A 21,367-nucleotide genomic window follows, 5' to 3' on the forward strand; every position below is an offset into this window, starting at 1 on the left:
ACCATCAGTACATTAATCTATAAACTTGCTTCAGCTCAGTGTCCGTGTTTGGATTGTTTCATATTAGACGATGCACCTGTTGTGTAGTGCAGTAATACAAAATGTTAAATCATCATCATGATAATTCTTAGTCCAGCCTATCTTAACATCACATAATTACTTTACTTCCACTACAGTTCCTCACCTGTCTAGGGACTTAATTTCAGTGGATGGGGATGGCTGAGAAGTGAGAGGACATTGTTGAGGAGAGAAAGGCATTGAACTGGTTGTGGTTTAAGGACAGATGTCTTGTTTCTGTGGACAAAGGCAACTAGAACTCTAAGACTCTTATGGAACTTCACCAACATCTATTTGATTTGGGTTTGGCAGGGTCACATGAAGATTAACAGGCTGACTGGCCACAGATTACAGCCAAGACTGCTTCAAGATTTTTGACAAAGTGCTTGTCATATTGATGGTGTGTTGTCAGTCCTCGTCTGAGCTTACAATTTCCCTTAGCAAATGGAAAAAGGTGCCTCATCAGCCCTTTCGACATGAGCGGATCCTTTAGACGTCGAGCAAACGAACAGCTGGATTGTCCACGCTTCCATGGATATCAGCAGAACTACTCATCTGACCGTCACCATCCTGTCGAGGATGTCTACATCCTCCATTTGACTTAACATCAAACAATGAATGACTTATAATTTACTCAGCAAAGCGCACCAAAGTAGGGTTATGTAACTACCCTCAGCGCAGGGAGCAATTGAATATTCACATCAGCAGACCAAGAACATTCACATGAAAGTATGATTAAAAATGATTATGCCTATGTCCAGTGGCACGTCACAGTGAATTCATCATGATTTAATAATAATCTGCTACTCCATAAATATTCTGCAAATAAGTATCATACATAGACTCATTAGCTGACTTAGTTACACGATAAAGAGAAGGAAGAATATATTTCAATTTTGAATAATGTTCATGAGCGATTTACTCACTGCTCTCTGTCTTGATGCAGAAACGGTGTTTGAAGCCCTTGTGTGAGTGGGTGCAAGTAATGACCTCTGGGTTGGAGCAGCCCACGTCCACGTACCTCTGGCCCTGGATGATGTTGCAGCCATAGCACTGCAGCCCCTGGACTGCAGGGGACACACAGAACAGTACATGACAACTTGTTAGGGTGCAATTTAAGATAATCTGGCAGCTTGTTTTCTGTAACACCACAAAGATACATAAGCAATGGAACCTTCCCTGCTGCTTTTTTACTGCTATGGAAGGAATAGCATACATAAGTAGTAAAGATGAGAAGACGTTCCATCAAAGCTGAGTGTTATCAGCACATATACTGTACTACAGACAGGAGATCCAGACAGAACCTATGGGGATCACTGGAAGCCTCTCACACCACCATTATGATTATAATTATAAAGATTTCGATATGCAATTTTCACATAATAAGAGAATATTAGCTTAAGACTTGTGTGGCACAGATTTATTCTCGTAAAATGCATTATTATTATTATTATTATTATTATTATTATTATTATTATTATTATTATTGTTATTATTATTATTATTATTATTATTATTATTATTATTATTATTATTATTATTATTATTATTATTATTATTATTAATAAAAGATTGACACCTACAGTGGTGGGTAGAACATCTGGAAATATGGACCATCAATAAAACAACATAAAGACTATGAAACTAAAAAACTGCAATAAAGGTGTGTTATATTAGGTCACATTATTGTATGCCAATCACCAGCATTTGTCAACCCCTTCTGTATGTGTCCATATATCGCTGTTTTTATTCATGACTGCTGCTCTTCTTTGTTGATGCAACCTGTCTGTGTTAACAACCATATCTCCTGAAAAACACCTTACTAATTTCATCAAGACTATTCACCTTAACATGTTCCTGTTGGCACATTAAATGTTTTCTTGACTGGTGCATCTGAATATTTGGCTGCACATAATCTAGTCTTTTTGGATTTCTCTTAATTGTGTCATCTTGCTTTGAAAACTCACATATGAAGGTGTTTTGTGTTTCTTTTAAAACTGACTGTTGCTGCTGGTAGACATTGTGTTGTTGAGGTCATTACCTCAGAGTTAAAAATGTCCATTATTTTATTTAATTTATATCATTTTGCCTATCCCCACTATATCATGAAACACATACAGTATGTATGGTAGACAACACCCAAACAGTCATTCAGCTTTGATACAATAAGTACATAAACAGTGCAAAAAAGCTAATTCTCCTCTCCTCTCCTCTCCTCTCCACTCCTCTCCTCTCCTCTTCCTCCTCTAAAGCTTCTGCTTAAGGGTGACTCACCCTCAGTAGTACACCCCATCCCAAGCTGTCTGCCTGCCAGCTCCAGCTTGCGATCTCAAAGCCGTGTCTCTACCACTCAGCACCCTGTAAGTGGTGGAAGCTACAGGACTCGAGAGGGACTAAGTCAACATGCATGCAGCTAGATTTTGCAGTTTAGTTTTCCTTCTGAACTGACGCCAAAAAATGAGAGACGAGCTAGCACACATTAAAAGCTGATACAAAGGAATTTTAAGGCATATCTTTTCAGAAATATAAAGACTTCTTCCAGCTTTAGTTCCCTGATGTCCTCCGCCGCTGTCTCGCTTCCCAAATGTCTAACTCTCTCAAGAAAGTAAGGCTAAGCCTAAACAGAACAAATCCACTAGAGCTTAAAGGGATTGTCCGTGAATTCAGACCCCTCACACACACCTGTGCCCGACCTCCAAAATCCCATACACACAAGATGGAAGATCAGCTTTGCCTGAAACCAATCCTCCCTCTTTATCTGTGCAGCCCTGTGGACTGAGTGCGAGGGCAGAGCGCGGGCGTGAGCCTCTCGCTGCCTCTGCTCTGTTAAATAGCCCACCAAAAGCTCTGATGGAGCTTTCAGGAGGAAACTAATCCCAGGCAAATGCTCTTACAAAAATCACTTTAGAAATCTGCTGGAATCAATGTAAAGCCTCACAGGGACAGAGCGCACATGCCAGCTTTTAGGGGATGTGTCATATTCCCCTGTTGGTGATACAGCATGCAGTGAAAGCTTTCATAAATACTAGAGTATTTCATTAGAGATGAGTAAGGTGCTGGAAATGAAAAACAGCGGAATGGTCATTTACATCTGGCAAACAACCCGATTTAACAATTCATCGTGATACCATGTTGTTACACAAAAGCTGCCGGGCATGAGCATTTGTCAACGTAATGAGGACATATTGGAAAGACATTAAACTCCCATGGTACAATGCAATTTGTTATGACTATACACCAGGTCCTGTCCTAGTGTGCACTGCAAAGGTTGATTAAGTCCAAAGATATTTAAATCTACTGTGACCTAAATCTGATTAACTATTTAGTATCATGTATTTGCTTTGAGCACACGTTGCAAACAACTCATTTGCATTTCAAAACTGAGCCAATTATACTCGTATACTATTTTATACAGTGTACATGTACAAGAAACATGTAGGTATAAGACAATTGAAAGGGAAAAGTATACAACACAAGAAGACAAACAAGAAACATTAAAAAAATATAATAAGGATATTTGGATTGAAAATGAGCTTTTAAGGCACCATAAACATATAAGAATCAAATTCTGAATGCATACTGCAATCAAGAATTACATAATATATCACAGGTAGTAAAAAAAGTGCTATTATGGTATTAAGCTCAATGTCTTCTAGTGATGTTTGCTTAATGGTTATTTAAAAAAAAACCCCCAATACTATCATCATCATCTTTCGAATTTCTATTGAATATTGTATGTTTTAAATCACAGATGTTAGATTACATTCAGATAGATTACCTTTCTCGTGTGACAATAATATGGCTTACGCATATTATGTTATTCCAAATATAGGCTCATTTTCAAATAACATTCATTTGAAAATCTAATGCTGTTTATAATACACTAGAATTATATTTATGTCCAGCTTTGTTGCTTCACCTACTGCCTTTCATGGATAAAGATAAACATGATATCATTAGTCTGACCAAGAGTTTACTTCACCCTCAGTCTGGTTTGGGGTTGGGATCAGAGGTGATCTGACTCAAACCAAACACTGAGAAAGAACCAAGCAAACGACATCTCTGCACACAACAAAACCCAATTTCCTATTGTTTGGCCCTCATCTGAAACAAAGGTTACAGCCAAGCCGAGTGCAGGTCATTCGTTATTGCTCTATAGGGAAATTTAGTTTGCTACCTATAGATATTAACTATTGTCAGGAGGCACAGATTTGAACTCCCAGGTCAATTACATGCAGAACAAAGGCATATTTATTGGAATCACCTTTCGACATGGCCACTCATTATATTACCATGATCAATTCTGTTGGTTTCGGTCTAGAACACTCACCAGCTTATTTTCTATAATGCGACTGCGCTATTATTTTTATATTTTGCAAACATTTAAAGTTGTTTTTCATAATACTTTTACTGTACTTATTCATATACTGCAGTAGAAATATATTACCTGTATAACTGTATATCATGTTATAGATTATTTTGGCTGGAAAAGATTGTTTTAAGTACGGATTATATATTTGTCATGTCATTAGAGTCCAGTGCTTTTTCTGCATGCACGTGTGGGAGCGTGCACACACACACACACACGCATGCACACACACACACACACACACACACACACACCAACGCAGTATGTTCATATCTACAACATACACTTTACATTTCAAGGCGAAAACATATCCCACTCACCCCGTGTCAAGCAGAGCACCCAAACCAAGATGAATCCAAGCCCATACACCAGCCAGGTATGTAAAGTCATGGATGCAGCACAGTAGAGATGGTCAGTTTTCAGTGCTGGAGGAGAGTGAGCCAGAGATTTCCTCTGCTCTCATTTAATAGTCCACAAAAACAGTCAGAGAGAGAGAGAGAAATCTAGCGGCGATCCCACTTTTCAAAGCCCCGAACAGCCCTGATTGTCTCTCTCCACCCCAGCCTCACTGAAGCTCATGCAGTGTGTGAGTGCACTGCCAGTGAGAGTCCAGTGAGAGAGGGAGCCAACCATCCAGGCAGTCAGTCAGCTCAGCAGCCAGTCAGGCAAAAGGGATGAGGGGGGGAGGAAGATGAATGAGTAAAGGAACTAAATAAATGAATGTCTTCCTCAGCGGTCTCCTTGCCTCCTGAGCATGGAGGAGCTGGTGGAACTAGTGGTTTGATCACAACAACAGAAAAAAAAAAATCCTCTCTGCTCTCATGTCACCTCCTGAAGAAGAAAAAAAAGGGGGGGGAAAGAACCACCTACTCTAATCACAGAGATAAAAACAAACAGTGCCGCAGTGAATGTGTCCCTTTTCCAGTTGAGGCAAACACATCAATCAGGATTAATTCCTGATTGATAATCCATCTCTTCTAATAATAGCCCTATCACAAAGTGTTAAAAGCCCTGGCACTAAATGGGATGGCACACCAGGGGGCAGGTTGGTGTGTGTGTACGTGAGTGAGTCTGTGCATGTGTGTGAGGGGTAGCAATGCCAAAGGACTCACAAACACGCACACAAACAAACACACACACTTCCCCAACAGGGCAGGTTATCTCTGCTCAGTGTATCACTGTGCTCGCACACTGGGGAGAAAATTCTATCTAATCAAGAATTAAAGAGTAAATCCTTTCTTAGAGACTGTAATGCCAAAGGATAAGGCAGGCTTTGCAGTAAGCTCTCATTCCCTCCCCACCCAAAGCAACATATGGTCCGGCCTGATAGATGGCTGCCAATGATCGCTGTCATTCATATTAAGACATATTTACTGTGGCGGGTACAGATTTTTCCACATACAGTCAAAAGTCTGGACACACCCTCCCATTCACTTGAATGAGAGAGTGTGACCAAACTTTTGACTGGTGCTGTATGTTTTGCAGTGGAATCCAGATAAAGTATCTCTTCATTAGAGCTCATTTACAAAACAAACAATGCCTAATCATGTCATCTTTTTGTCTTGCACACGCACACATATGTGCCTCTTTTTATTTCTAAGTGTGTGCAGCTGTGTGTGAGTTGTCTCTCCTCTCGGTGCTTCTATTCATGAGTCATTGTTTGTGTGTGTGTATGAGTGTGAAAGAAAAACAGGGCGAGAGACATGCCAGCAGTGTGTTCTATCTGTGTGAAGCATATGGTAGGTAGAAAAGGGCCATGTGGACAGTTGTGTGTGTGTGTGTGTGTGTGCATAACAGTGGAAAAGATGCTGTTTTAAGCTTAACTTGAATCAATATTCCATTTTATGCGTGTGAAGAGTAACCGCGAGCCTTTCTATAATAAAATCCTTATCTTATGTCTTATCCTAATTCTAAAAGTAACACTCACCCACACACACGTACGACTCAGCATGCCAAGATTCCCATTTGTCATGGACGGGCATGATGAATCTATAATGTGAAATTTTTCACATGGTGTCAACACAACCAAACCGAGTGGTGTAGAGCATAATAGAGTGGTCCCAACGCTGGTGTGCACATGCAATTTTTGTCTCGACCTTTTCCCTCTTCCCCCCATCTTACAGCTCTTATTCATTTATATTCTGCTGAGCTGCTTGAGCCTTTGAGTGATAAAGCCATGAAAGAGGGAGTGAGGGAAGGATGGATTTGGAGGGGTAGAGGAGGTCCGGCAGTACAACAATGATGAAAGTGAGTCTTCCCCGAGCTGCTCCTGACTTATCTTATGACACACAATAGCTGCTTTAAATTCCCTTGAAGTCCCTTGCGGTGGCTAGTTTGGACTGACAGTGACAAGAATAGAGAGAGGCTACATGGCTTTAAATTCTTGATGAAATTGCAATTAAGACACCAGAGGAAGGAGTATAAAAGAGCCAGAGGATGTGCAAGCAATGACCAAGAAGAAACAACAAGGATGTGAGGAGGAAACACATGAAAAGTTAATTCTGCTCTGTGGGCTTTAATTCTGGGCATCTGTCGTCACATATAACCCTGCCCTAAGAACTGTAGAGGACATGAAACTGAAAATGGCCATTAAGTCTTATGTATTAACCGCAGCCCGGCGGGTTCTCTGCAGTGTTAATAAGCAGTAATCCAGTAATGTTTGACCACAATACTCTACAACATGGGCAGAGATTCTGCCGGCTATGTGCAGCTAAATCAAAACAAAAAGTCTGGAAACTACACGGGGAGCGGTGAGGTTAGAGATTTCAGTTTGTAGAGACTTTGATGCCCCACCAATTTGGCTGGTTGGAGAAATCCTCCGGGGTCTCTTTCGCTTCCCTTTAGGGACAGTTTTTGTGCATTTGTCACATGTCCCATGATTATCGTCTTAATGCTGGCACTAGCTGTAAGATTAACTACTGGAGCCCTGAAGGGAAACTGCCTTTTAGCACCCAGAATATCAAGTAATTGAAAGTTTGACCGCATGTATGTGCCTCTGCAGTTTTACACTAAAGGGAGTGCAAAGCCGGATTCTCCTTATACAGCAAAAGAGACGTCTTAGCAAAAGGCTTAGCTTCAGTTGTGGAAATGTAAGCACTTCTAAATTTTGCTATATTTCTCTCCCAGCATTTTTTTATGAATTACAAATATTCAGGTTTTAAGGCATCAATTCACTACATGAATTCAGATTTCCACTTCAGGAGTTTATGAACATATAATGTAGTACAAAGCATTTTCTTGCTTTGCATGAATCAATAATTCATGTACATATTGTAATTGATACATTCCAGCAATATATTAAAATGTCTGCCTGTTTTCTATTATGTGTGTAAGAATTTTTGCAATGTAGGAGGACCAGTTGTTCCAATATGCTCTTTTATGATCTACATCCAAAACCACAAATTGGTCAGGCTAACACCTCCTGCAACTGTTTTTTTTATGTATTGCAACCAATACTGGAGCAAGACTTCCCATTTACTGACCTGATAAGCTACAATGTCTACCATGATGGGAGAGTGGAGGCTCCAGAGAAACTACCGGGTTAACATAATTATATGTCTTCTCAAGCGTGTAAGCGCTGCATCTCTGAGCGTCTTATCAGCCTGTGGCATCTTAAGAGGCACAGTCCAATCAGTGGCCAGATATTTTGTGCATGGCTGCTCTGTCTCTGTGCCCAGGGGCCTGGGGGTGAAGCCCCGGGGCCCTCTCACCATCTGCTGCTGTCACTGGGGGTGGCGCTATCACGTCCACAGTGCCATGCCAGCCCAGTGAGCCCAAGACCAGGCTGTGACCTTCTCTTCGACTGCCCTGAAACCTACTGTCCTCCTCACCAGGTTACTCACAACTACATGATGCAGAGTGGTCGCTGGTCAAGAGGCATGTTTTGCAGAAAATTGGTCATATGGTGTTGAATTAATGCACAATAGCCTAATGACCAAGTTTTTGTGGATTTGTTTTTGATTTGAAATCTTTACACAGGTCTGAATTTGAATTTTGAAATATGTTTCACAGGACTAACAACAACAGTTTCACAGTAAATCTCACATTTCACAACTAGGTTATAATCATTCCATGGCATGCAACTCCAAACTAATATTTCATCTCATACAGAGCATTTCAAACTTTTTGAGGAACTGTTATCAGATTTCAGAGATTAATTTGCCCTTTTGGATGTACAGCATCTGGCATGGAAATTCAAACCACCACTTGAAGGCTTGCTGTGGGGACGTGCCCGCCTGATATGCTGCGGCACACATCACTCGCAATTTAATTGGATGTTTGGACTATTTTTAAAAGGCCCACTGAACCCACAGCCCAGTCTTTTAAGAGCGGTTGATAAATAATTAAACTGACACAGATAGGGTGGAAGAATATTTAAGTGCTACCCCCATTTAAAGGCTTAGCTTTACAAAACCATCAGCTCAATAATCTCTTAATTTAAACATTCCCCTCAATCTCTGAGGCTTAGGAGGCAGCATCTGCTACACACACACTCACTTTGCTCAGGAACATCTTTATAAAAATCCAACCTGAGACATTTTGACATCTGTTTCCCTAATGACTTTTATTCAGTGCCCATTTAGTCACTGACTTGCTTGGTGAACCATTTGTGTATTAACTAAAACTATGTCACTGACACAATTTACAGATTTTTGAAAGGTCACATAGTTCCCTGTAAGTCCCCTTTAGCTCAGGATGCAGCTTAGCTTGGCCTACATTTCATCCTGATAAATTCTGTTTGTCATTTATAGATCTTATTGTTACACTTTATGAGATCAATTATAGGGCTCTCAGGGGATTTGTAAGAGGTGGGGCGTTACGCAGCCTTGTTCCCAGTAGGGAAATCAAAACATGCTACTCTATTTTCTTTCACATGTAGCCTATGATATGCATCGACACAAACATTAAAAGCCTTGCCTCATGAATAATGAACAACATCAGAAACTAAATTGCCTGAACTACATAACGTGGAGATGAAGCAGTGATTCGGAAGCATGTTTTCAACATGAGAGTGAAGACACTGCCAAGAGCTTTGGAGGCTGACCTGACAGCACATTGACGCCAACACCCAGTTTATTTGACTGCCAAGTTGACAGCACCACAACCTTTCCATCCCTGCCAGCTTCATATCTTAATCCCCCCTGGGCTTTATCACTTAAATCATCTTTTAAGGACAAAAGCAGATCCTATAGGTGGCTTGCTGCACCTATTGCCTGTGCGTAAACCCAGCATCAGCTCCCCCGAACAGATTTGCCTCCAGGCCACCACAGCCCCAGCTCTGTGAGGGAATATGAATGGCATTAGCTCCAGGCTGTTGCCATGGTGTTGACTTATTTACTGTACATCAGCCCACTGACTTCAAACAGCGCAGTGCACGTTTTGGCTGCCATATTAGTGTCACTGTTATCATCCAAAGGACACATTTCCACTGGGTGATTTAAAAAATGAGACTTTGGCTGGTTGGAGACAACTGAAGGTTGTGTGGAAATGTAAAAAGTCCTGTAAGCTGAAGACATACTGACCAATAGAAAGTGTACACTTTTTTGCCAATAACAAATCCACACTTTTACAAATATTGGTTTTCATTAATGATACACCCAATAAAACATGAACATTCCCATGAGATCAAAACAGATTTTTAAAAAAATTAAAAATAGAAATAAAAACATGTTTGAAATCCCAATATTGGCCCTTGATGAATAACATGCTCGGCTGGGTTTTTGATGTCTTGGGCAGCTGTTTTCTTGAGCAGCAGATGGCTTCACATTTTAATGAAACCACAAGTGGAACTCACCACTGACATTTACATTTGTCCAATAATCAATGTGCAGAAAGAAGTAAATGCATGGATTATTGGAGACTTTCAGGAACAACATTTGACAGAATTACTTTTCCTGAAGCGTTTTAGACAAAACCAAAATGAGAATACGAGTAAGAAACTCATATTTGATCTCATATTTGATCCCCTTACAGATTCAACTCGTTGAGTAAGATTAAGATTAATTCTGGGCTGTCAAGCAAGGATATTCTGTATAAGCTTTGGCAGGGCAGTATTTATGAATGGAGGGAGAAGATAAAGCGTCCTCTGTTTTGTTATGTCATCCTGGCATGGTATTATCTGACAGGGAACAAGAAAATGGCTTTGTGTTAAATAAACTTTTTATCCTAAACAATGACTTATGATAGTTAGGTTCATGGGGCCTTTATCAGGACAGAATATGAAACGAGTGCATAATGCCTGCTGAAAGTTAGAGATTCTGTCTCGAGGCTTATGTTTGTGCAGTGGAGTAAAATCTGTTTTTTTGAAGAAATCTCGTAGCATATTTCAGGATTCCAGTAGCATAAGTGTGACAGTTGTTGCATGGATGGGTAGGCTTTGCCTGCCAAAATGTCCTATGCAGTTACTTCATGAAAAGTTACGCAACAGAAAGAAATGCTCTGGTTGTCTTCCTTGGCCGCATGAGTTTTGAGTTATATAAATATATAGTCATCACTAGGGTAATTTATTATTATTCTTTAACTTTTCGCATACACATCTTTTACCACTTCATGAGTATGAGGTAACCGAGATTATAATTGCAAACAATGCAGCTAAATGACAAATATGAGTTTAGGCTGGAGTGGCAAGACAGTACTCATGTGCTGAGGTCTAGTTATGAGAAATAAAATCTCTCTGTCATATTATGCACCCCAGGCATGGAAATGACACGCTTTTATTATATATTGTGTGGATAAAGGTACACGTTAATAAAAAAAAATGTTTGTTTGTCCCTGTTTTCTACAGTTTTAAAGTGTTCAGTTTGATGTTTGTGAAAAAAAGTAATCATGGCATGTAACAAAGGTTTTGAATTTATGTATACTGACAGAGAAAGACTGACCTAGATAAAGCACCGTGGGCTACTCTGATTATTGTATCAGCCTTGTATTGTGGCTGTGTGACATGCATCAGAGACACTGCTGTGGAAATTAGGGTGTAATCAAGATTTAAGCTTAGACTTTACAATGAGGCATTTGTGCCAGCGTTGCGAGTGGACAGGTAGAAACGCTAACAGAATGTAGGAATAAACTGGATGTATATGTATATTGTCTCATATGAATAAGGTGAAACAACACAAAAACTTTGCGAAAAATTGCGATTTCTTTAAAACTGTCATATAATCAGTTGTCTTGTTATCTTGTAATTTGATCCAGACATGGGTGTCAAAACACTCTTGCAAAAGATTAGGTTATTATTACTAACATAATATAAAAATAATATGATCTCCTAAAGGGGTACTAAAGAAATGTTGTATTTCACTTCCATAAAGTTGGGAGATTCGCAAGAACCAGAACAAAATGATTTTATATTCACATGTGTGGTTCAAGCTCCAAATAAACTGGATCCTAGACCTCCCACAATGCAAATCAATTGTCGCTTTGTCTCTGATGAAGACACAGTAGTGACTTCGTTGGTCTGTTTGCTCTATTAAAGGCTGCAAATCAATCAGTGTGCTCCAGTCTTTTCTCATCCAACAATGGCGTTCATTAGACCCTCACAGCCTGTCTTTCAAACTCCAGATCCTCAGTTTGTAATACGGTTTTTTAATCAAAAATTTGAAGTCTCCAAGCCCTCACCAGCTGAGTAGCATGACAAATAAATTAACTGTCATGTGTAAAATCAGTGGAGGGCCGCTTTAATTGCTTCCTGTTCATCAAGGCTCAGAGATTTCAAACAAAATATCAGTGTTCTCCACTGAATTAATGATATTCATTTGGGCGTTGAGGGGATAGAAACCAGAAAATTCAGTTATATGGTTAAATTTAGCTGCTGCCTTATTGGCTTTGAAGTACATTATATCAACCACAAATCCTCTGTCAGTAAATGAGATATTGTTACATCAGAAACGAGGTTATAAGACAGCACAATGGTAGTATACTACAGTATAATAGTCTTAGAGAAAGTTATCTAGATCAGTGGTTCTCAAAGTGGGGTCAGGGGACCCCCGGTGGTCCTTGAGGCACTTCCAGGGGGTCCCCAGAAAAATAGGGAATATTCTAATTTTTCTATTATTTCATTGACTATAAGTTAGCCTAATGAGAGAATAAATAAGAATGACTATCGTATTCATATTAAGTTTCACACTCTTCACTGTTATCTGCCCAACTACAGCCTAAATTAATTGATCTATCAGTGTGTGTCAGTAGGTGGCGGTAGTGAGCTATAAGGGACAGTCATGAAACGGAAGAAGAAGAAGCAGCTCACACGTGTGGTCCAATATGTCTGCTCGTCGTCCTGTTGTGTTTTGAGATTGACACGAGTTGTTTTGAACACTAGTTTGTTGCCGTTTTATATAATTATTCAGTAAAGCGTCTCGAACGCAGTCTTAAACGTCAGGATGGCTCAGAGGAAGAAGAAAGTGATGAAGAAGAAGAGACACACCGCCAGCAGAGAGCCGGAGGCTGACTCTGACACTGGAGACTTTGAGCTGGCTGCTCAAATTAAGGACGATGATTCTGTAAGGAAAACAATACTTATTCCGCTTCTGATCTGATCTCCTGAGCACTTGTTCATGGAGATGTTTGACTTACTGACAGATTATCTGATTTAAAAGAGAGTGGGTGATGTCAGCTGTGTTACACGTGAGGGTGATACAGTGGGGGTATAGCTCAGTGGTAGAGCATTTGACTGCAGATCAAGAGGTCTCCGGTTCAAATCCGGATGCCCCCTAAGTCTGTTTTAACAAACTTTGTACATGCTACATGACTATAATTAGAGCTGCAACTATTAATCGATTGGTTGCCAACTATTAAATCAGACGACAAGCTTTTTGATAATCGTCATTTTTTAAGAAAAAAAGTCCAAATTATCTGATTCCAGCTTCTTAAATGTAGTATTTTCTGGTTTCTTTAGTCCTCTATGATAGATAACTGACTATCTTTAGGGTGTGGACATTGAGGACATCACCTTGGGCTTTGGAAAACACTGATCGTCATTTTTCACCATTTTCTTACATTTTATAGACCAAACAACTAATCGATTATTTGAGAAAGTAATCGACAGTTTGATAATGAAAATAATTGTTAGTTGCAGTAATCTATCTACTGAAACTGTAATTATTAACTTAGTGTACTTCAAAAGCATGTAATATAGTCTACTGTTCTTTACAAGTGTTGCTCATATGCTTTGTTGTCATTGCCACTGTGACTTATACTAACACCTTCACAAAAGTACCATAAGCTCTTGCTGTGCACACATACATTTATGCCTACATCTAACTACGGCTGCAACTGTTATTTTCATTATCGATCAATCTGCTGAATATTTTCTTCGGCTAATCATTTTTTAATCATCTCCAAAGATATTCAGTTTACTTACATGTATGACACATAACATGTATATTTAATTGATTATCAAAATAGTTGCAGATTCATTTTCTGACAATCGGCTGAATTGTCTTATTTGTACTAGATACCATTTCTTGTACTAACTAGTTGTGTCTGCCTTTTTTCGCTTGATTTCTTCTGCTGCTGAATTTCTCACTTTTGGGATGTATAAAATGTCACAAGATTAACAAAGACTGCAGGAATCATTCAGCTGGGTTTCCTGCAGTGTTTTAAAGACCACCTCAGCTAGCATCATAAAAATGAATACACTTCTATGAAATAAAATATTACACCTTAGGGAGAATAGCAGAGGCGCTATTTCACACAGCAAATCCCTTTTCTATGTAATGAGTGTTGCTGTTGTTAAAGTCATCATCTACTAAGTAAATTGATCATGAGGCAAAATGTGTCAAGAAATACGCTTATTCCTAAAATGATCCTGTGAACATTGTCATCAAACAATATTCATCCCTCCTTCTAACCTTGAAAGGAACATGATTTTTCAAAATTTTACATGGCATTTTGAAGACCTCATGTGTTTTTTTTTTTTTTTATGGTTTCACAGCCAGGGAGGAAATTGCCGCGATTCCCCGCCCATTCTGACTGCCTGTCAGATGTGGAGCCTGACACCAGGGAGCTGGTCAGAGCCCAAAACAAGAAGAAAAAGAAGTCTGGAGGATTTCAGTCCATGGGTGAGAGACAGTGAAGAGTGCATAGATGGGGCTGCGTGTTCACTGCTTGCTGACAGTAGTGGAAGTCTACCTGTATATGCCTGGTTTGAGCTGAAAAAGTATAATCTGATCCCCTGTTCACTCAGTCTACATTATGTGTGATTTCAGGTCTCAGTTACCCTGTATACAAGGGGGTCATGAAGAAGGGTTACAAAGTCCCAACTCCAATCCAAAGAAAGGTAAGTCGGTACCACATCAGGATCCTGAAATCCAAATATTTGTGACTTTTTACAGCACAATATGTCACGTCCAATCCTTCTCTTCACCACTGCAGACTGTCCCGGTGATTTTGGATGGCAAGGATGTGGTGGCTATGGCTAGGACTGGCAGTGGTAAGACAGCCGCCTTCCTGATCCCCATGTTTGAGAAGCTGAAGGCCCCACAAGCCCAAACAGGAGCCAGAGCCCTCATCCTGACCCCCACCAGAGAGTTGGCCTTGCAGACCATGAAGTTCACGAAAGAGGTCAGACGAGTAGACTGATGAGTTTTTATTGTGTTTGTTGGCTGATATTATATGTAGCTGTGTTTATTTATATATATATTTTATTTATTTATTTTTTTGTGGTTTTACAGTTGGGAAAATTCACCGGCCTCAAGACCGCCTTAATCCTTGGTGGAGACAGGTGTGTGATTCCTTGGCTGTCCTGTGCTGCTGTTCTTTAATTCTCTTGTACTTTGAGATCTGTGCAGTTATTCTTCTTTTCCACTTATACTGATTTAAATGTCTTTTCCAGAATGGAGGATCAGTTTGCTGCTCTTCATGAAAACCCTGACATGTGAGTACACACAGAAGCTTAGATTGTTGTGTTATGGTGCTAACTAATAATAATTGCGTTTACAATGCTGATCTCTGTTCTCCTCCTTCAGAATCATTGGCACCCCCGGTCGTCTCATGCACGTTGTCAAGGAAATGAACCTGAAGTTGCACGGTGTGGAGTATGTGGTGTTTGATGAGGCTGACAGGTGAGAAATGTGGCATATTTTCATTTCACAGATTGGAGACACTGTATGCAAATGTGTTTTAATGTAACCATGTTCCTCTTGCACTCAGGTTGTTTGAAATGGGTTTTGCTGAGCAGCTTCAGGAGATCATCAGGAGGCTTCCAGACACCAGACAGACTCTGCTGTTCTCTGCCACTCTGCCCAAACTGCTGGTGGAGTTCGCCAGAGCTGGTGAGATCACCTTTAAAAAAAACCCAACAATCTATCCTGGTTTAATGCCGCTCTGTGCTTTTACATACATCAATCATGATTGAAGGTTTTCAAATTGATTTGAGTCTACTTTTTGGGTTCATCTGTCCGCAAACCGTCATAATAATCATCATCTTTATCATAATGACTTTCATATTGGGGCTTAAGGCTTCATGCTGACTAAATAAACTTGTTTTGTTTCCAGGGCTGACAGAACCAGTACTGATTCGTTTGGATGTGGATTCTAAGCTCAGTGATCAGATTAAGGTAAAGAGAGGACACATTTTAGTAAACATTACATGAGTCGGGATTAAAGTGCTAATGATTCTGGGTTGTTGTTTTAGGAGAGAAAAACATTTACCTTATGATCACTCAGCATTTCTCCTCACACAAAGCACCTGTTGCTTTCTATCAGGGCAGTGTAATGCCATGCTGCCTTCAGGTGCTCTTTGCAAGCTCTTACTTTATTAGTGAGAAAGTCATACAGTACATCATAAAAATGACTGTATGATTGTTAAAAATTATGCATATTATGATCTGAACTAAATCCTCACTTCATATCTATCCATCCATTTCAAAATCTTTTAATTTCTCTTGTCTTCCCTCAGCTGTCATTCTTCCATCTGCGACTGGATGACAAGCCGGCCCTGCTGCTACATCTCCTGAGGAACGTAGTGAAACCTCAGGAGCAGACGGTAGTCTTTGTTGCCACCAAACATCATGTAGAATACCTCAAGGAGGTAAGACAAAGACACTAGAATTACTCCAAAGTCCATTTGTGTGTATTTTTCCTCAGTGAACAATCTTAGTAACTCAGAGATTTAAGTTTGAAAGTATCCATATTTTTGTTCTTTTGTTTTATTGTCCAGCTGCTGACTTCAGAAGGTGTGGAGTGTGCCTACATATACAGTGCCCTGGATCAGACTGCCAGGAAGATCAACATTGGAAAATTTGTGCATCGGAAAGCCATGGTGCTCATTGTGACTGATGTCGCTGCTCGTGGTATAGACATCCCCCTGCTGGACAATGTCGTCAATTACAACTTCCCCTCCAAGGCCAAGCTCTTCTTGCATAGAGTTGGTGAGCGTTATGGAAACAATTAATAAGATTGATGATAAGATTTTTTTTGATCCTTTTACCAAATTTCAATAAAGAGGAAGAAGTGCTGAGGTTGGTCTTTTTCCTTCAGGTCGTGTGGGACGTGCGGGGCGCAGCGGCACAACCTACAGTATGGTTTGCACAGATGAGATGCCTTTTGTATACGACCTTCACCTCTTCCTTGGAAGGCCCGTTCAGATCGCCACACCTGAACACACACAAGGTAGCCTTTTTAGAATGCATGCCAGGTTTCAACTGATGAATGAACTCTGGGATTGATGTACTCAGGCTGCTGGTAGACTTTTAAAAGTATTCCTTATTTATCACTGTCTTACCTGTCAATCTGCTATCCAAACCTCGCCTCCCCTCCTCCAGATGTAGACGGTGTGTTCGGGCGGGTCCCTCAGAGTATCCTGGATGATGAAAGCTCAAATCTGATCGCAGCACACGACAACTCCCTAGACCTGCAAAACCTGCATCGTGTCTCGGAGAACGCCTACAAGCAGTACCTCAAGTCTCGACCAAACCCCTCGCCAGAGTCCGTCAGACGAGTCAAAAACACAGATCTGTCCATCATGGCTGTTCATCCGTTACTGGGTCAGTTTGGAGGAGGATGAATTATGTAGAGAGCAGTGATAATGATGCTCAGGGAGTAGTTAGTAACAGCATTTAATTTATCTCGCTTTAGGGTCGGGTTTGGAGAAAATGGAACTAGACCGCCTTCAAATAGTTGATGCCATCAAGGGCTACAAATCCAAATCGGTGAGTTACAATTGATGACAATGCAGATATCTCATTGTGCTGCAATTTCCTGCTAACCTGTGTTGTCTCTTTCTTCTAGACTATCTTTGAAATCAACTCCAACAGTAAGACACAGGCCGGTGAGGTGATGCGAGCCAAACGCTCCAAGGACTCGCGGTTGGTGGACAAATTTAACAAGCATAGAGATAACCTGGCTGCAGAGAGCCTCCTGCATCAGCCCATCAACCTCTCCACCACCGATGAGACCACACACACCGCAGGCCAGGATGATGACGCTCTAAATGTAAAAAATGACTTGAAACAAGTCATTTCATATTTTTGAGAGATCAGCATGTGGAGCACTGAGGCCAAAAATCTCATGATGTGTTAATTTGCTTCTTCTTATAACACTGGTCCAACACATCATTATTCAAGTGTTTCTAAATGTTAATTACTGTTGCAAATATCCTCATTTTGTACATTTATTGACCAAATGCCAACATAGGTGTCACTTTTGATAAAAATGTAATTCTTTATTTTTCCACCAGGGGGTGTTCTCGGAGGTGGTCGGTGGAAAGAGGAAAGGCCGGCAGGAAGATGGGGAACAATCAAAGAGCAAGAAAAGCAGACAAACAGGCAAAGATGAAGAGTTTTACATCCCCTACAGACCTAAAGACTTCAACTCTGAGAGAGGGTGAGGATACAAATTTTATTAAGGCATATTGAGATGTGTATGAAATGTGAAGTAAATTACATCAGATATGATTAAAATATATTATCTGTGTTTTATAACCTGTCATGCCTGTTCTTGTTAGGTTAAGTCTCGGCGGAGAGGGCAGTGCCTTCGACCAACAGGCCTCCACAGCTGTCCTGGACCTCATGGGAGATGAGGGAGACCGGTTCAACCAGCACAAAAAAATGATGAAATGGTGAAAATTTACTCATTCATTCGTTCAAAGTCTCTGTCTTCTTTTCATACACCTTACACTTCTGATTTTGCCATTTCATATATCATCATTCGGTGCATCTCTGTTGTTTGTAGGGACCGCAAGAGGAAGCGCTTTGTCAGAGACACAGGAAAGGAAGACCAGAAGAAAAAGATAAAAACAGACGGCGGCCAAGTCATCCAGAACAAAAAGAACAAAAAGAACTTGTATCCTTTCAACAAAATGTCTCTTTGTGTTTACTATTATCACTGCTGTCATATTACTTGAAAATTTATTACTATTCTCTCTCACTGTGACAATATTTAGCTGTATTGTTGAGATGTTGTATGATTTAACGACATGTCAGTTACGAGGAGTGGAAGAAAAAGTACAGGGTCGATGACGGAGGATCTGGCTCAGATGGAGAAACGGGAAGAGGAGGAGGGAGGAAGCCAGGAGGTAGGAGAGCATCCTCTGTCTCAACTTGAACACTTATTATTCATTACATCTAATGGACTGTTTTGTTAAAGCAGTTGTAATTAATGAGGTCTATGGGATTTAAACAAAATGTTCCTAATAGGCAATAATTATAATTATTCATTGTTGACACATTTTTGAAGTCTTATTTTACTGTTGCAAATCATCCTTAGCACACCTTCACCGTCTGTTTTTGAAAGGAATAGTTCAACACTTTTGGAAACGCTTATTTGAATTCTTGCTGAGGGTTAGTTAGTATGAGATACAGTCAGCAGGTGGTTAGCTTAGCTTAGCATAAAGACTGAAGTTAGGGGGAAACGGTTAGCCGTTGGCTCTGTCTAAAGGCAACGATATTCATTAAAAGGTCATATCTTGACTTTTTAATCTGTAAAAAATTAAGAGTAAAAATGACATAAAATTACCTTTTTATGAGAGGTTATGTGCCGGACTATTTCTTTATTTTATCGGACTCTGATTAGCATATTTCTAAAAAATGGCAAAGTATTCCTTTAATTTCCAAGCGGAAAGTAAATTAATACTTTAAGTCACTGTGTAAATCGCAGGTCTATCAAGTGTAGCTGCTGTACCTTTTTAAAAAAAAAAAAAGTAATGTTTTTTTTCTGTTTCATCCCTCTCCCAGGTCGTGGTCGTGGTCAGCGAGGTCCTCAGTTCCAGAGCCCTGGACGATCGCAGGTAACGCCAGGTGGCCGTAGAGTGCGCACAGAGCTGAAGACGAATGATCAAATCCTGAAACAACGAAAGAAAAATCAGAAGCACCAGTTCCTGCAGAGTGGCGGCCTGCAGAAACTCCGTGGCAAGAACAAACAGTTTCTCGGAGATTTCAAGAAGTCAGGTTTTGGACGAGGCAACCAAAAGAAGGGCAAGATGAGGAAGAGAATGTGAGGAGGATGGATCACAGAGGGATGATGTTGTGACCACACGGGACTGAATGATGAATACTTTTATCATCCCAGACCATCTTAAAGAATTTCATGGTGCCTGTCATGATTATGGATTGAAGGAGAAGAGTTGAGGAAAGCATTTCTAGACTTCGGTTTACCTTTTTCCTCATTGCTTACCGAACTTTGTATTTGACACAGAGTATGTATAAGAATGATCCAATGAACTGGGTTTCCTTCTTTTAAGCGTGTTGGCAGATTAACCTGTTTAATTGTTTTTGAGTACTTAAATATGTCTGTACACATTATTAACTGATGGTAAAATACAGATATGAATAAGGTCAGATTCTGTGTCATGATTTTATTTGCAGGCAATCACATGTTTATACAATAAACAAAAGTGCAGCATAGAAATGAACGTCTGATGAACTTTTGCTACAAATGGGACGACAATATACATCCATTAAACGGGGTCATAAATGGGGTGGAGCTGTAGTCGTGGCTTTTGTTGCTATTTCAATTAAAGCCCAGTCAGGGTAACCGCAATCCTTGATGTGACTTTGTATCCTACCTCAAGCCTTTATGATTGTTGTTGTTTCTGCCTGGTGGTATTATGACTGGATGGCTCCCATTTTGTCCTCTAGTGCATGGCATGAATGAAAAATGAGGTACTGGTTTGTGTGAGTTGGTTTTCTGTGAACCTCAAAACTGAGGTCACCCACTTCTTTAAATGTCAGCTTCAAAAATGATGTAATTATCTGCAAATGAGTGTTCAGTGAAAGCTGAGAAGCTTTTTCTTTAAAATGTATGTAGGCCCAAGATGTTATATTTTCCATCAGCTCTAATTTCTGTTTTGAAACTGTGCCAGTCAACTCTTCTTTGCCAGCATCTTGAAAAGGTATGCACTCTTTTGAAAACTAGCACTTAGGGAGGAATAAGCAATCTGTGTTCCTAAGGTTTTTCAGGTGCCACCTTGTACTCGCTACCACTTAAAGTAACTTGGATATAGCGAGAGGAGGAGTGGGAAGAAGAAGAAAGGGAAACAAAGCTAAGCTAGCCATGCTATCTGCTCTATGAGGTTGTATTTAAAGGTTAGGTTCACAATTTTTCAAGTCTGTCCTAAAACAATATTCAGGTGCCCAAATGAACACTGACACATTTTTCTTGCTGTAATCCTTCCTCTTGTTCATAATGGCCATTAAGAGATCCCTTCATAATGCACTTTCAATGTAAGTGAATGGAGAGAAAATCCACAGCCCTCCTGTGAAAAAAAGTATTTAAAAGTCTATCTGAAGCTAATATAAGGCTTCAGCTGTCCAAATTAGTCAAAGCAATTCAATATCTTTCAAAGTTAGTCTTTTTAGTGCCAAATTCCCTTTTTTTGTTACGATCCTTCCACTGCAGCTGAACAGGAAAACACTGTCAAGATACAAAGAGGGAATTTTTTTTACTATAACAACTAAATGTGGAAGATATCCACTTTATTTGACTAACTTAGACTGCTGAAGCATCATA

At 40.0% G+C, this 21,367-nt stretch overlaps 1 protein-coding gene and 1 non-coding gene across 2 annotated transcripts; both read left to right on the forward strand.

Annotated features, from left to right (window-relative positions):
- Positions 1 to 12,642: 12,642 nt before the first annotated feature.
- On the forward strand, positions 12,643 to 20,196 carry ddx54 (DEAD (Asp-Glu-Ala-Asp) box polypeptide 54). The gene is made up of 20 exons (XM_042395016.1): positions 12,643 to 12,921; positions 14,355 to 14,481; positions 14,629 to 14,699; positions 14,795 to 14,983; positions 15,094 to 15,143; positions 15,255 to 15,296; positions 15,388 to 15,483; positions 15,572 to 15,693; positions 15,917 to 15,978; positions 16,320 to 16,451; positions 16,581 to 16,791; positions 16,901 to 17,032; positions 17,185 to 17,406; positions 17,498 to 17,571; positions 17,651 to 17,854; positions 18,099 to 18,244; positions 18,366 to 18,479; positions 18,593 to 18,703; positions 18,844 to 18,935; positions 19,594 to 20,196. Exons 1-20 carry the CDS (start codon positions 12,802 to 12,804, stop codon positions 19,854 to 19,856), a joined length of 2,580 nt encoding a protein of 859 aa, XP_042250950.1. The 5' UTR covers positions 12,643 to 12,801; the 3' UTR covers positions 19,857 to 20,196.
- On the forward strand, positions 13,062 to 13,133 carry trnac-gca. The gene has a single exon. It is a non-coding gene; the product is annotated as a tRNA-Cys (tRNA).
- Positions 20,197 to 21,367: the final 1,171 nt, after the last annotated feature.

This window comes from Thunnus maccoyii, chromosome 19, assembly GCF_910596095.1.
Source record: "Thunnus maccoyii chromosome 19, fThuMac1.1, whole genome shotgun sequence".
NCBI classification, from domain to species: Eukaryota; Metazoa; Chordata; class Actinopteri; order Scombriformes; family Scombridae; genus Thunnus; species Thunnus maccoyii.